The sequence below is a fragment of the Cavia porcellus genome, unplaced genomic scaffold (genome assembly GCF_034190915.1).
Source record: "Cavia porcellus strain 051 isolate PalLab524CR breed Dunkin Hartley unplaced genomic scaffold, mCavPor4.1 scaffold_6, whole genome shotgun sequence".
Lineage (NCBI taxonomy): Eukaryota > Metazoa > Chordata > Mammalia > Rodentia > Caviidae > Cavia > Cavia porcellus.
Window position 1 is genome coordinate 96,992,069 of NW_026947489.1, and position 14,899 is coordinate 97,006,967.

The 14,899-nt window shown below is 49.2% G+C and overlaps 1 protein-coding gene across 5 annotated transcripts in view; it reads left to right on the forward strand.

Annotated features, from left to right (window-relative positions):
• Positions 1 to 1,671: 1,671 nt before the first annotated feature.
• The window catches only part of Ush1c (USH1 protein network component harmonin), a 45,069-nt gene continuing 31,841 nt past the window's right edge, over positions 1,672 to 14,899 (forward strand). For all 5 annotated transcript variants that reach the window (XM_063251779.1, XM_063251780.1, XM_063251781.1 and 2 more), the window contains exons 1-4: positions 1,672 to 1,826; positions 12,500 to 12,567; positions 13,858 to 14,001; positions 14,124 to 14,262. In XM_063251779.1, coding sequence (XP_063107849.1) covers positions 1,791 to 1,826; positions 12,500 to 12,567; positions 13,858 to 14,001; positions 14,124 to 14,262 — 387 coding nt within the window. In that variant the 5' untranslated portion in view covers positions 1,672 to 1,790. The remainder of the gene's footprint in view (positions 1,827 to 12,499; positions 12,568 to 13,857; positions 14,002 to 14,123; positions 14,263 to 14,899) is intronic.

Here is a 14,899-nt window from a genome sequence, read left to right on the forward strand (position 1 = left end):
AACGATGCTCACCAGGGTACCTGAAGCTGTGGGCATAGAGGAGGAGGTAAAGAGGAGACAGTTAAGGGTAAAGTCTTAAAGAATGCTGGTTAACTGGGGAATGGATCCAAGTGTTCTACTGACTTAGAAGTCCAGAATGAAGGCTTAAAAGACTATGGCAATATGGAAAAGTTCTTAAGGTATTAACTATACGTGAAAAGGAAGGTTCTGAAATGACATAGGCACAGTTCTAAAGTGATGTATATACACCATCCCAAACTTAGGATTTTTTGGCTTTTCAGCAGTGTAAATGTGTACACAAGCAAACATTATTCTTCACTTTCAGTACAGTATTTCAATAAACTGCATGAGATATTCAACAAAAACAACAACAACAATAATAAAAGAACATTGACTGAACAATGGGAGAAGGAAGAATGGACTCAGAGGAACACTCAGGAAGAAGAGAACCAGGACCCAGTGGTGTTCTGAAAACCAAGCGGAAAGCCTGAGGAACAAGGCAGCGCAGGGTTAGGCTGTGGCCTTGTGAAAGGACTGGGTGGCCATGGGCTGCACTGTCCCAGATAAGGCCAGTTACCACCCCACCTGGGTTCTAAATGTGAAGTAAGCGGTGATGTGGCACAGTTAGGAAATGTAGAGAATCAATATTTCTAAGATGACAATATGTAACCCATTAACTAGTGATTTCCTACTGTTTTTTTTTTCTGAAATTCTGTATAACTTGTACCCTTATTCTGCTTTTTTTTTTTTTTTCTTTTTCTCCTTAAATAAAATAAAAAAAGAAATGTAGAGAATCAGCGTTGCAAGCTGCAAGGGAAAATATTTTGTGTGCTCTTTTCTGGATCACTGAAAAATCTTCCAAGCCTTTCTCTTTAATTTCTAACATGATGATATGGATAATATCTTAAGTTCCTTCAGGAGGAGTTTACATCCTAAACTAGGCAAAATTTACCCATATGAAAATAGTCTACTTGCAAAACTCCAGCTATTGGGAGAAAGATTCTGGAGGCTCTTTCTTCAATTTAAAAAAAAAAAAAAAAACAAACTTTGGTGCAGGGGATGGAGCCCAGGGCCACCTGCATGCTAGGTAACTGCTCTAAAACTGGGCAGCCTCCCCACCCCAAGAGGGGACGGTCACAGGTTCCTGAAGTCACAATTTTAGGCGGTTAATTTGGGTCATGGATGTGTAAGCAGGTCTGGGATAAGTTCCACAGTTAGCTTGCCCCATGCTCTGGTTTCTATCACCCTCTTCCTCTTAGTGGTCCAGGCCTGGTGCCTCCTACTTGATGCACCAGCCTCGCACCTAGGAGGTGAGCATACCGTGACTGAATCGAATCACATGAGCCAGTGAGTCCGGGTCCTGGGTGAAGGTCAGCTAGGTAACCAAGGCAAAGAGATCTCTACACCCCCTCTCCCCCAAGTCCCAAACCTCCTTCCTCCCTGTCACGATCCTCTTCCTCAATCGCATGTTTGGGAATCACTTCAAAAGGAAAGCCGGACTCAGCAAAGTCCTGCCGTGGCCAGCACACAGGCATCCAGGAGGCCACTATTCCTCCTGGGCGTCTGTGAGACTGGATGCTTCAGTACGGGCATCTCCCGCCTCCCTGCGGCCCCGCCCCGCCCTGCAGGCCCCGCCCCGCCCCGCCCCAGACCCCACCCCCGGCGCTTCCAGGCCCCGCCCAGGTCCCGGAGACTGGCAGGTCCCGGGCGCCAGAGGCTCTGGCCAACTCCAGACACCTTGGCACCCAAAGAAGCCGGTCGTGCAGCGACGCGGCTTATCCCGCCCAGCCATGGACCGGAAGGTGGCCCGAGAATTCCGGCATAAGGTCAGAGCTGCGCTCCAAACACCCGGGACTCCAGAGTCGGGGCGGCCTGGGGGTTGAGGGTCGGGGGAAGGGGTGGGGGGCATCGCCGGCGTTACTCTTCTTTTTCCAGCCTGGCCTGAGAGCTTTGGGTGGGCAGGGACCCATGAAGGGTCCCCAGTAAAAGGAGGGCAGGGGGCCCAGGAGTCCAGGTGAAGAGGCTGCCTCCGGAAAATACCCTTCCTCTGGCCCCAGAGGTTTGGAGCTCTCCGGGGCTGGGCCTTTTTCCAGCCTTGGCGAAGCGGGGACCAGTGGGCAAATCAGCCGCCTCTCGCTGGCCCCAGCCTGGGATTGTTGGAGCAGAGGGTGAGCCACTGTTAAGTGTCGGAGAGGAAGGAATGGAGAAAGGAACCTGGGCACCTCTCTCTGCCGTTTAACCTCAGGGCCTGAAGATGAGTTAGGTATCCGTCATGGCGCTCCTCCGGGTCCAGAAGCATTTCTGAGGACCTGACAGGCAGCTGTGGAGCTGTTGGGCCAGGCTGCCCTGGGGAAGAAGGGGAAAGGTGGTTTGGTGTGAAGAGCCTGGCTCCAACCTCCGTCTCCTTGGGCTGAGTCCCATCTCCTCTGGAGAGTTCCAGTAAGGGGCTCATTGATGTCCTGGGTCCTCACAGACCTTCACTGGGAGCTGCTGGATCCCACCCAGGGCATTTCCAGGGTGTTTCCAAAGCTTCCCAGGATCTTCTGAGGCCCTGAGGCCAGAAAGAGCCGTAGAGGGGACCCTGTGGATGGGCCTACTGCGGACTATTGGATGGAGGTGAAGCCAAAGGTATCTGGAGCTTCCCACAGGCCCTGGGCTGTGGGTTCCTCCTGGAGCCCGAAAAGACAATATCATTAGACGGGTTGCACCATTCACATTCTGAGGGGTCAGCATCAGGGCGCTTCCCCATCCTGTCCTGATGAGAGCCCCAGAGAAGCCCAGGAAGCAGACCTGTGGGGCCACATAGGCTAAGTGCCAGGGGTGTGGGCCTAGCAGCCAGAGTTCATCATTCCCTCTATGCCAAACCCAATTGATGTCCTCAAAATGCTGGTCGTGTGAGTGGGAGAAACTACAGTGGTGACGGATACCTGGGCACTGAGAGCTGGGACCAAGGCTTGGTAGGGGAGCAAAGGGGACAGCTCATACTGGCAGAAGTCACAAACAAGGCCCTGGGAGCATCCCAGATCCTACTCTCAGGGTTATGAGGCAGCTGGACATTTAGTGGGAGTTTGGGGTCCAGCAAATATCAAGGGTCAAACCCTGTTCACTGGTGCATCTTGGCACCCATGGGGAGAAATATCAGCTGTGGAGGACATTGCTCGGTGTAGGTTTCAGGCAACCCACTTTGAGGGAACTCAACCTTCCCTCCCCCACCCTGGGCTTGAATTTCACTTTCTTCCACTTTGTCTGAAAATAATGTCAGGTTTTCTTTTGCTGTCCACCCTTTTGTTGAGTTTCCTACTCTTTATCTCTTTTGAGACCACATCTCTAGCGTCTCAGATACCTGACTCAACTCTGGGTTCACCTCTATTCCTGGGCCCCCCAAGGCTGTGCAAGCTTCAGAGAGCCTCAGACCTCTGTGTTTTCAGCTCTGCTCTACGCTTCTCTTCCTCCTCACCTCATTACCTATTAATGTGGCTGTGAGCACTGGTCAGGCAGGCTTTGTGCGAGGACAGGGCCTAGGCTGGACTTTGCACCCCGCTGCCTCGGAGCCTTCCTTGTGCAGGCTGGGCTCACCTAGACCTGGAGAAGGATGAGGCAGGAGAGGCTAGGGTTAGGGCAGACAGGCATGCTGGGTAAAATACCCGTCTTACTATTGATCACTTTCTAAATGTTCCTTTTTAGAGTCTTGGAGCAAATTTACCCCGGACAGTGGTTTATAATCAAAATCTTCAGTTGTTGGAGATAATATGTAAGGTAATATGTTGATAGTGCTGGGTACTTAGTCTCTCTGTGAGACTCAGGGTCTCTTAACTTAGGAAATAAAGAGAACAATATTTCTCTAAAAGGGTGTTATGAGTGCTACATGAGATCAAATGTGTGTAGGGCACTTACTTAGATCCTGGCACTTAGGGAGTCTTCAGAAAAATGTGCATATCGTTTATTATCTGGAATTAAGTAGACCTGGGGTCAAATCTCAACCTTGTCACTCACTGCCAGTAAGGCCTTAGCAAGCCAGTTAGTCTCTTTGAGTTTTGGGGTTTGTGACACTTACACCTTACTCAAGATTAAGCGGAAAGTCAAGGACTGGCTACTCTGAGCCTGTGGGAGGCCCACGGTTCCCAGCAGTGCCTCCAGTTTCCTGTTGTGTGGGCCGACAAGCTCCAGGCCTTGTCCTGTCAGCTTGTTCCCTAAGGCCGCTTGTATGCCCCTCCCAGGAACCGCTGTCTTCAGCCAGGATCAGGGACTGATGTGTTCTCCCCAGGGAAGCAGGTTTCAAGCCACCTCCCTGCTCACTGCCCTGGAGATTCCTTGCAGGACTTGGTTACTCATTTGCTCAGTGAAGGCCTTTATTGCCTCTACTGCAATCAAGCATTTATGAGCCACTGTGCTGTACCCTGCCCGAGGCCACTGCTGTGGGTGGGCAAGGATGAATAAGATCAGAAAGAGCCCGAGATTTGCTAATCATTCATTCATTCATTCATATAATGTTAATCAAGCTCCTGATAGGAGGAATAAAAAGTTTTCTAAGCATCAAAGAAGCTCTCTCAGAGAGCACACACTAGAGGGAAAACAGATGGAAACAGATGGTAACAAGTAAACCAATAAAAGTATCAAATGATGCCAAATAGTAATAAATGCTAGGAAAAGGTAAACATAGACAGTAACACGTTGTTGTACTTGGTGTAAAGTAAGATCATCAAAAAGTTCTCTCTGAAGAGATGACATTTGAGTAAAGGGCTTAAAGAAGATGGAAGGAGCCAATGCAAAGCCTGAGGCAAGCACCTGCTCACTGTGCTTGCGCTGAGAGGGAGGACAGCAGGACAGCTGTGGAGCAGGGAGTACCGGGGAGAGGCTGGCCAGGACTTTGGGTTTTGTTCTAAGAGTAAAGAGGAGCCAGCAGTCATGTGGGCAGAGGACTCCAATCAGGAGGCTCCCACCTTAACGCAGACAGATGGGTGTGGAGAGAGGCAGCGAGGTGAGTCCAGGAGCTGGGAGGAGGAGCAGCTCCACGGGGACCAGTAGAAACCAAGAGTTTTGTTTTGAGTGTTTGGGGTTTGAGCTGCCCTGGAGGCAGAGAGGAGACTAAGAAGGCTGATAACCTTCTTATCAGCTGGAGATAAGGGTTGCTACATCTTTAGGGTAAAAATAATACTAAAGTCCTAGAGCTGATGATGAGGTCATGTAGAGAGACAGGGGACACACAGCGAAGACTCAGGCAGAGCTGGGTTTCATCAGATGCTGCAGACCAGTTGGCAGGAGGAGGAATTCCTGAAAACATGGAGAATCTGCCCATGACCTGAGTGGGGGTGGTGGTTTCACAGGTATATATTTATCCCCAAACTCCTGGAGTTGTATACAGTATTGTGTACAGCTGTTTCCATGTGGATCATAGCTCAACAATTTTTTAAAAAGATGGAGAATAATAAAACAAGAGTGCAATAAACACAGTGCTGACTGAGGTACATGCTATAGAGTATGGCTGGATCCATTCATTCTGGCAACATTTATGGGGGCTCCTCAGCGACAGCCATTGAGCGTTATACCTCTCCTCCCCTTATTATTAGTATGCTTGCCATACTAACACATTCATCCTGTGGAATTGGTACAGATACATAGCGCATATGATCCTTTTTGCTTCCCCTTTTCCTCTCCTCCCTTCTATGGCCATCCATCCACAGATCCCCTCTGATGACCACAAAGTCCACTTCTATATTTCCTTCATCTATCTTTTGTTCTGTAAATCATTTCTAGTTTGCATTTCTCATGGAAGAGAAACCATGTACTCTTCATTCCTCTGTGTCTGATTTATTTCACTTAGCTTTATGATCTCAAGGTTCATCTGTTTTTCTAAAAATCATTCAAATTTATCCTTCTTTATAGCTGAGCATTGTCTCTAGCCATTCATCCACTGCTGGACTTGTGGGCCATTGCCAAGCTACTGTGAGTTATGCTGTGCATCCTGCTCTACTGCGAGGTCTCAGCTTGTTCAAGAAGTTACTCGGAAGAGGTATAGCGAGGTCAAATGGAATTTTTAGTTTCAGCTTTTTGAGGACTCTCCATACTGGTTTCCATAGTGGTTATATTAGTTTGCATTTCCTCCTACACTGTAGAAGGTTTCTTTTCTCCCCTACAATTTCACTAGTATTTGATGTTTGCATCCTTGATAGTCATTCTTTCTGGGGTAAAATGGGATCTCAGTGTTGTTTTGATTTGCATTTCTGCTTTGCCCAAAGATGTTGAGCTTTTTTCAAGTACTTATTGGCCATTTTTACTTGTTTTAAAGAGTATCTTGTCCATTTTATAAATGGGTCTTTTGGGGGGAAAACACAATTTTTTGAGTTCTTTTTATTTTCAAGATATTAATCCTCTGTCTGCGGAGTTGCTAGCAAAAAAAAAAAAAAAAAAAAATTCCCAATCTGTAGGTTATCAGTTCAGTACTGCTTGTTTCTGTTGCTGTGTAGAAGCTTTTTAATTTAGTGTAATCCCGTTTTTTAAATTTTGGCACACTTCTTATACAATTGGTATTCTGCTCAGAAAGTCCTTACTTATGCCTATGTCTTCAAGATTTTTACCTATTTTATCTTCCAGCACACCCAGTGTTTCTGTTTTAATATCTAGATCTTTGATCCAATTTGATTTTTTTTTTTTTTTTTTGGTACCAGGGATTGAACTCACGACCTCGTGCTTGCCAGGCAGGCACTTATGCCACTGAGCTAAATCCCCAACCCCGATCCAACTTGATTTTAATTTGGTACATTTTAAAAGATATGGACCTAGATTCTGCATGCAAATAGCCAGTTTTCGCAGCACCATATCTCCAAGAGGCTGTCTTTTCTCCACAATATGGTTTTTATTCCTTTGTCAGAGACCAGATTACAGAATGTACCTGGATTGTTCCTGCATTTTCAGTTACATTTTGTTAATCCACATATCTGTTTTGTGGCAATATCATACTGTTTTAACCTTGTAGCTTTATAATATAACCAAAGTCTGGGATTATGATGACTCCTCCTTTGTTCTTGTTTCTCCCAGTTGCTTTTGCTATTCTGGTCTCTTCTGAGTCTATAGAAATTTTGGGATTGCTCTCTCTAGTTCTGTGAAGAACTGAACATATATTGTTAGCCAGTTTTATTTAACAAATATGTTGGGGTTACTACTTTCTAGGTACTATTCTAAACTCTTTGTGATTGTTAACCCACTGAATTAATTAATTTTCACAGAAGAATTAAACTATTTTTTAAAAGCAACTTTTATGCTCGTTTTACAGATTAAGAAATGAGGCCCAGAGAGGCACAGATCTAGTCAGGGAAGGGGCTTCTCAGCCCTGCCCTCCATACACACAGGGCCACACAGGGCTTGTGAGGACACAGTGTGACAGTGTGTGCTGGAGAATGAGGTGATGGGCTTTACAGGAGAGCGCAAGGGCAGGCGCAGCCAAGATGTGACATTTGAGGCGAATCTTAAGGATGGAGAAAGGAAGAGGAGATACTGCAGGCACCCCTACTGCTAACCGCCAGCTCCCAGCCAGAGCCCGCCAGGGAGCAAGCGGCTCAACCGAGGGGAAAACATAGACTTTGGTGGGGGATAGAGCAGGGCCTGGTGACACACACCAGGGCGGGCAACAGGAAGTCAGAGCCCTGCAAGGGCCAGGACAAGGGGGGTCCAGAGGAGGAAAGCCCCAGGCAGAGGTGGAGAAGCTGCTCACCGTGATCCTGTAGGTTAGGAGGCTTGGCCCCTTCCTCCTTCCTCTGCTTACCCACAGGCAGGACATAGCAGGACAGCAGAGGGTGTGGGAACCTGGCACAGAAGCAGGGGGACGGAGTCTGAGTACAGCATACATTTGGGAGCTCATCCCAACAGCTTTATAATATGTCGCCCCTTTACTCCCCACAGCAGCCCGAGGAGGGTGCATGGAGTGGAAAACCATGCATTATTCAATCTGATCTCTCTCTCTCCCCATTGACTACATGCACACATCAAGTTGAATCCGCATAAGTTAAATGTGGTATGGTCTCCGTGCTGCTGCTGCCCTAGAGGGCCGAATCCATGAGGGAATCCAAGACATGGGGCCACCGGGCTCCAAAGCTAAACCCAAATTTTGCCTGCAGTGCTCCCCAAGCAAAGAGCCCGAATCTGATGACAGTAGCAATGTTCTCTCCCACCTGCACAGGCCCACAGCATGGGGCCAGCTGAGCATGATCCAGAGAAAGAGGCTGATGTTGCGTGGAAAGTGGGGAGATGGTTTGATAGAGACCCCCCAACATTTATTTGTAAATGGTGAGCTTCTTTAGGGCCATACATCAAGAGGGGCTCAAAAAAAACAGAAATATTTTAAATCTAGTTGGAAAAAGAAGGCTAGTCTTGCACATAATAAGTCTCAATAAATGTGTATTGAACAACTGCATTGAAAGGAGATGTGTATGGTCAGTAGATAACCATGTGGTGGGATGAAGCCAGCAGGTGTTTGTTGGAGTCTCAGTTCTGCCACTCCTCTGAGCCTTCTGTGAAATAAGGATAACTGTGTCCACCTGTTCTGGCAGTTGGGTGATTAAAGATAATACCTCTAAAGTTCCTCAGACATAGTAGTCAAGGCACAGATGAACAAACCACTGGACAAGAGGAGATGAGGGCTTGGAGCCAGGTGGGGAGGCTCTAGGCTAAGAGTGGTCAGAAAGACTTTAGAAGAGGTGGCTCGGACCTTTCCTTCAATGAGAGCAGGGCTCAGGGGGAAAGAATGGAAGACAGTCCACCCTCCATGGGTCTAGGACCTGCTCTTCTTTGATGAGCAGGAAATGGACCAAGCAGAGACAGAGCCCCCAGAGGGCTGTGTCTTAGGTGCTGTGGAGCACGTGGAAGGTGGTGGCCCAGACTGGGGCAGGAGGCTGGAAGGAGGGCTCTAGACATGAAGGAATGGAGAGCATCATTGTTCAGCAGATATGTTAAGTGCTGTGTGGCTGTGAGGACCCCGCAGCAGTGCCAGGTGCTACAGGGAAGCAAAGATCATGATGGGGAGGAGGGAAGAAACGAATGTCAAAGACCTACTGTGTGCAGGGTGCTTTCTGTGTCCCCGAGAACGGTACAGTGTGCACCACAGCAGGGCCTGCCAGAGCTGATCCTTCAGGTGGTGTTAAATGAAATTCCAGGAAGAGAGGATACTGTATATAATTTTATAAATATATTTTAAAAATTTCATTTAAATAATCATGGCATTGTTACTCCATGTTCAGGCTTTTGGAGGGCTTCTATCTTTCTGTTTTCTTTTCTGGTACCTTTTAAAGCCCCAGAGTAAGGTGCAAGTGTATGTTTCCAAAGAACAAAGCCGGGCTGTGTTCTGAGTTTCCTTGGAGATGTTTCTGGGTGGAGAATGGTCCCTCCATGTGCCGGGTCTCTTATTGATTTACCCCTTAGATTCTTATTTAATTCAAAGAGCAGTCTTCATAAACCAGGTCTGCTTTTCTAGCTGTTTGGTATGCAGATGACTTTTTTTACATGGGCAGTTGGATATGGAGGCTGAGAGAACATTCTGAGTGTTCTGGGAGGCTCTAATGTGCCAGAGGAGTTTTTCCAGCCGTGTCCTGCAGAGCGGTGGGCTGAAGAGCTGTGCTCTGCAGGCTGCCTCTGAAGGAGACTGGCGGGGTGCAGCTGCTGGATGGGGGCTGCGGTCAGAATTGGAGGGTTGCTCACCAGGACCAGGATCCTGGGAAGACCAGGAACAGAGGCCATCTCTGGCTGATCTGTGCTGGGCCCCGGGATGGCAGAAAAATAGAATGCCTTCACCTTCACCCTAAACTTTCCAATGTCTTTTGTCTCCAGCCTTGCCTTCTGCCACCCATTCTGAGGCCAGTCCTTCCCTGCCTGCATCTCATTATGTGTCTGTAAGGAGGGACCAAAGGGGACTTCAGTTCTGCGGCTTCAGCCAAAGAGATTCCCTCACTCTTCTTTTCTCCTGTCTCCACCCATGGTTAGAATTAAAGTATTAAAATCTCACTCCAACCACAGCAGATGGGGTTTTTGTGCGTCCCCTAGATAGTAGGACATTGGAGATTCAAAACTTTCTGTAAGAGTTGTTCTGTCCTCTTACCCACTATGGGCCAAGTTGAAAGATTGTTTTCAACCTTACAGAAGAGAGCAATGAGATTTAAAGGTATCTTACAAGCAAAGGGTAGGAAATTTGGGCTTTGGGGTCTTGGGAGTTATTTCTCCCCAGAAGGCCCAAGTCACGTTAGAAGAATACGATGCAGCACCAGGAAGCTAGGCTTGGGAGTCAGCCCTGGGTTCAGATCTTCATGCTGCTCATTGTGGCGGTGGGGGCATTGGGTAGTTGATGACAACTTCCCTGGTCCTTTGTGCAAAAAGAGTGACAGTATGAGCCTCACAGGGCTGATGGGTGCACAGATGGATTAAAGCCTAGGAAAAGCTCTTGGTGCCACCATGGTAGGGAAGGGGCCTCTGTGCAGGGCATTGTCCTTCCTTTACTTTCCCATGACTCCTCCCACCTGAAATGTGTGGGCACACTAGAGGGTAGGGGACGTAATCCATTCACTGAGCACCTCATATGTGCAAGGCATGAGGAACTGAGAACAAAACAGACCTCATGCTTCCTCTCTTGGGATTTTCCATCCAGCACAGAGACAGACAAAACCACCACCACCAAAAAAATTCAAGCCTCGAGTTGCAAACCATAATCAATAGAGTTGAAACACCTCTAAGGGGCTGAATGGATTCTGTTTAGGTGGGCAAGCAGGAAGGGCCTCTCTGGGAAAGAGGCCAGTGGCACAGGGAACTGGAACCAGGGACAGCATATGTCAATGCACTGGGGCTGGAGAGTCTGGCTGTGATCTTGACAGGAAGGAGGCCTGTGAACCAGGAGAGTGGAAGGAGAGGAGACAGGGCTCTCATAAATCAAGGTAAAGGGTTTGGATTTGGATTTGACTATAAGAGCAAATGGAAGCTATTGAGCAAGCAAGTGACGTGGTCCAGTTTACCAAGATATTTCTGATTCCTGGTCCTTGGGAAGTTTCGGTTTGTATGTGCTCAGCTCCTTTCCCATGGCCCAGTGTGGACATCCTGGCACAGTCTGGGAGAGGTTCCCACCTCTCACACAGGCTGTGGCACACTGGGTAGAGAGAGTCCAGGGCATGTCCTCGTGGAGACCAGTTCTGGAGGTACCCACTTGTGTGGTGTGGTGCCCCAGAGTCCAGCCTTGCCCCTCCACACAAGCCCACGTTCATCCCATCTTCTGGCTCACTGAGAGGGCCTTGGGGTGAAGGAGGGATTGTGGGTGACCATATTGTAGCAGCTTGGGAGAGGTTTCTGTAGCAGTGGATGCCCCACTATGAGTTGGTGGAGAACAGCCTCCTAGGTATATTTTATCTTCTTGAAATAATCACCTTGATATTTGGGGAAAGTGGGTTCTGTCAGGTCAAAACCAGGGCCTGGGCCCCACAGTGCCTCCCAGTTTTGGGACAGATAGACTGTCTCTGATCTCCCAGCATCCTTGAGATCCCCACAGAGGCAGTGGAATCTCTCAGCTTCTGGCAGCAGCCTGGCACTGTGAATAGCTGGGGCAGGATGGTGCTCTGCGGCCTGGAGGCTGGAGGAGGGTGGGCATCATGAGCCCTCCAGCTTTGCACCTTTGTCCTGTTACTCAGTCTTGGGCTGAGTAACCCAGGGAAAAGGCAGAGAGATTCACACTGAGCTGTCCTGAGGAGTGGTATTCTGGGACTCCTGCCTCACCAGCTCCCGGGGAATGCGATGCTGAGGAGCCGGCCCCTGAACTTGACATTGGAGTCTCAGCCACTGACGTCAACAAAGTTGAAATGATGTAACCTGACCTTAGGGAGAAGGGGGAGCACACAGGAATCTGGGAAGGGAGAAGGAATCGCCAGAAGGCTGACTAGTGGACAGAACTCAGGTGCAACCCAGCTTGGGCCAGGATGGAATAAGGCAGAGTCCCCCTGACATAGATGTCACAGAAGAAGATGTCAGTGGCAGGGTGCTTCTGGCAGGGAGGATGTGCTATCTGAGCGAGTGGCCCAAATCCTTTCTAAAAGCATTTATCTGACACTATAGCCACCATCAGGTAAGACAGCAGGGTAGACACTATAGACACCATCAGGTAAGACCTTCTGGACACAGGTGACGGAAGTATGGGGTGAGCAACAGCAAAGCCACAGGGGTGTGTCACAGTCACATGGGCTTCACCTGTGCACACGTGTGTGTGCCCCTGTCATACTGCATGTGTGTGCACCTGTCACCCACCTGGGAACGAGGCTCAGCCAAGCCACACTTAGACATGCAGAAGTGCTCCTGGGCCCTCCCTGGGGTACCCTACGCAGGTCTGGTATCGGGCAGCCTGGGCCCTGGCTTCCCTCCATCCTCACACCCTCAGCCAGGAGAAGTTGCAGGGCAGTTCTGGTGGGTGGCAGCCTTCCCTCCCTGAGCCCACTGTGGACATACTGTGCCACGAGCATAATTCTGCCCTTGGATTTTCCAGGTGGACTTCCTGATTGAAAATGACGCAGAGAAGGACTACCTCTACGATGTGCTGCGGATGTACCACCAGTGAGTGCGCTGGGTCCAGCTCCCACAGCGGGGTTCCAGGAACCCTGGCAAGGGCTGTTTCTGAGACAGCAGGGCCTAGGGAAGCAGATGCTCCTGGGAATCTGATACATACACCATGCACTTGCTCTAGCAATGATGACACATAAAATGCTGGGCTCATCGCTGTGCTAAGCAAAAAGGATCCATTTGTGAGCAAGAGGGACTGGCCCCGGCCTTCAGGTTGCTCATAGCTGCTGAGTAGCCAGATGAGTTCATTAGAGCACGACCATTGGGACAGAATGAGAAGTGCCAGCTGGACCCAGCTGCTATAGCACATGTTTCTGGTCACACACTGGCTTTTTGATTCTTTCAGCATGCATTTAGTTGCAGGGCCTCATGCAGTATCTGCAGTGAGTAAAATCCACTTTCTCTCCTTAAGTTACTCCTGGTGTGGTGGAGGGAGAGAGACAGGCTCTGTGAACATCAGTATAAGTTAGTTACAATAAAAAGCTTGCTAAGTGGAGGTGAAAGCAGGAGCGTGTCCAAAGGTGTTTTTGCTTCTATCCATGGGTACAGGGAGGTGCAGGAAGGCTTGAGCTGGACTGTCAAGGATAAGAAGGGTTATAGGTGGGGTATCAGGGAAGTGCATTCCAGGATGAGGGCTCAGCATCAGCAAAAGTACAGAAGAAGCCTGGAAACACAGAGTGTGAGTGGGAAAGAACAGATAATGCAGCTTGGGGTCGGACTTGGAATATACAGAGAGGCATCAGAAGCCCATGGAGATGATCGTGGGGGCCCTGGACCTACCAAAGAGGATGGATTTTTTTTCTCTGGAGAGTAGGGAAGTATTGAAGGGTTTTGAGAAGGGAAATGACATGCACGTAAAAAAGATTAGATGAGAATGAGTGATGCTGAGGGTCTGAATGGCGTGAATCTATATGAGAGATACAGTGAGGGTAGGGCTCTTGCAGCATAGCACCTCGTCAGACAAGGAGGTAAGGGTCTGAGAGAGAACATCAAACTCTTACACCAAGGCTTCCTGTCCGGAAAGGCTGCAGACTTCAGAACCTGGCACAGTGAGTTTGAAATCCTGGTTTGGTTTCGTCTGCAAAATGAGTTCACCTTCCCTAGCTCACTGATTTCCTTGCGATCTTTACTTGAGAGGACAAAACTCTTCCAAGAGTTCCAGGCTCTGAGCTTTTCAGGAGTACTCTCCTTAATTTCTGGGCCTGGGCCCTAGAGGTAGGGACCCAGCCAGGAACACAGGTTGTATCCAGGGCTAAGGCTCCACGCTCTCCCATGTCTCTGCAGAACTATGGACGTGACTGTGCTTGTGGGAGATCTGAAGCTGGTCATCAATGAGCCCAGCCGCCTGCCGCTATTTGATGCCATCCGGCCCCTGATCCCACTGAAGCATCAGGTGGAATATGACCAGCTGACCCCACGGCGCTCTAGGTACCAAGGGAGCCACCAGGCTAGAGGCAGGGATGGAGAGCACAGAGTTCCTCACTCTAGCAGGGCAGCGCTGGCTGTGAGGACTGAGCTGCAGTCTCAGTGACCACCCTCCCACCCGGCAGGAAGCTGAAGGAGGTGCGTCTGGACCGTCTGCACCCCGAGGGCCTTGGCCTCAGCGTGCGTGGTGGCCTGGAGTTCGGCTGTGGGCTGTTCATCTCCCACCTCATCAAAGGTGGCCAGGCAGACAGCGTCGGGCTCCAGGTGAACACGTTGGACCTGTGGGGTGGGGGACCTGGGCCTCAAATTCCTGCCTCCTCCTCAACTATGGTCACCAGCTTTTCTGAGCCTTTGGAGCAGAAGAGGCTGCCACATTCTGACCAGCATTCATCGGCCCATTGAAATCAGGCCACAGGCAACTGTCTGTCTGTCTGTCTGTCTCTTTCTCTCTTTCTCTCTTCAGCACCTAAACCCAGAGCCTTCACAGTAAGCTACATCTCTGACTCACCACCCCTTTTTTAATCTTTTTTTGAGACAGGGTCTCCTATGTAGTTCAGGCTGGCCTTGAACTCACTATGTGGCATAGGCAGGCAATCCTTCTGCCTCAGTTTCTGAGTTCTGGGATAATAAATGTGCACCATTAAGCCTATCTTTTTTATTTTTTATTTGGAGACTGAGCCTCAATAAATCACTAAATTGCTGGGCTTGAACTTGCTATTCTCTTAAACTTGCTTCAGACTCCCAGAGTACTGGGATTACAGGTGGGTGCCACCAGAGTCAACAGCTGCCTGCCACTACCCACTGAAGGAGGAGCATGGTTATGGCCAGACACTGAAAACTTGGTGCCTGTGACCTGCGAGCAACAGGGAGAAAGAAAACCCAGTGTGGTGCTTGAGAATGC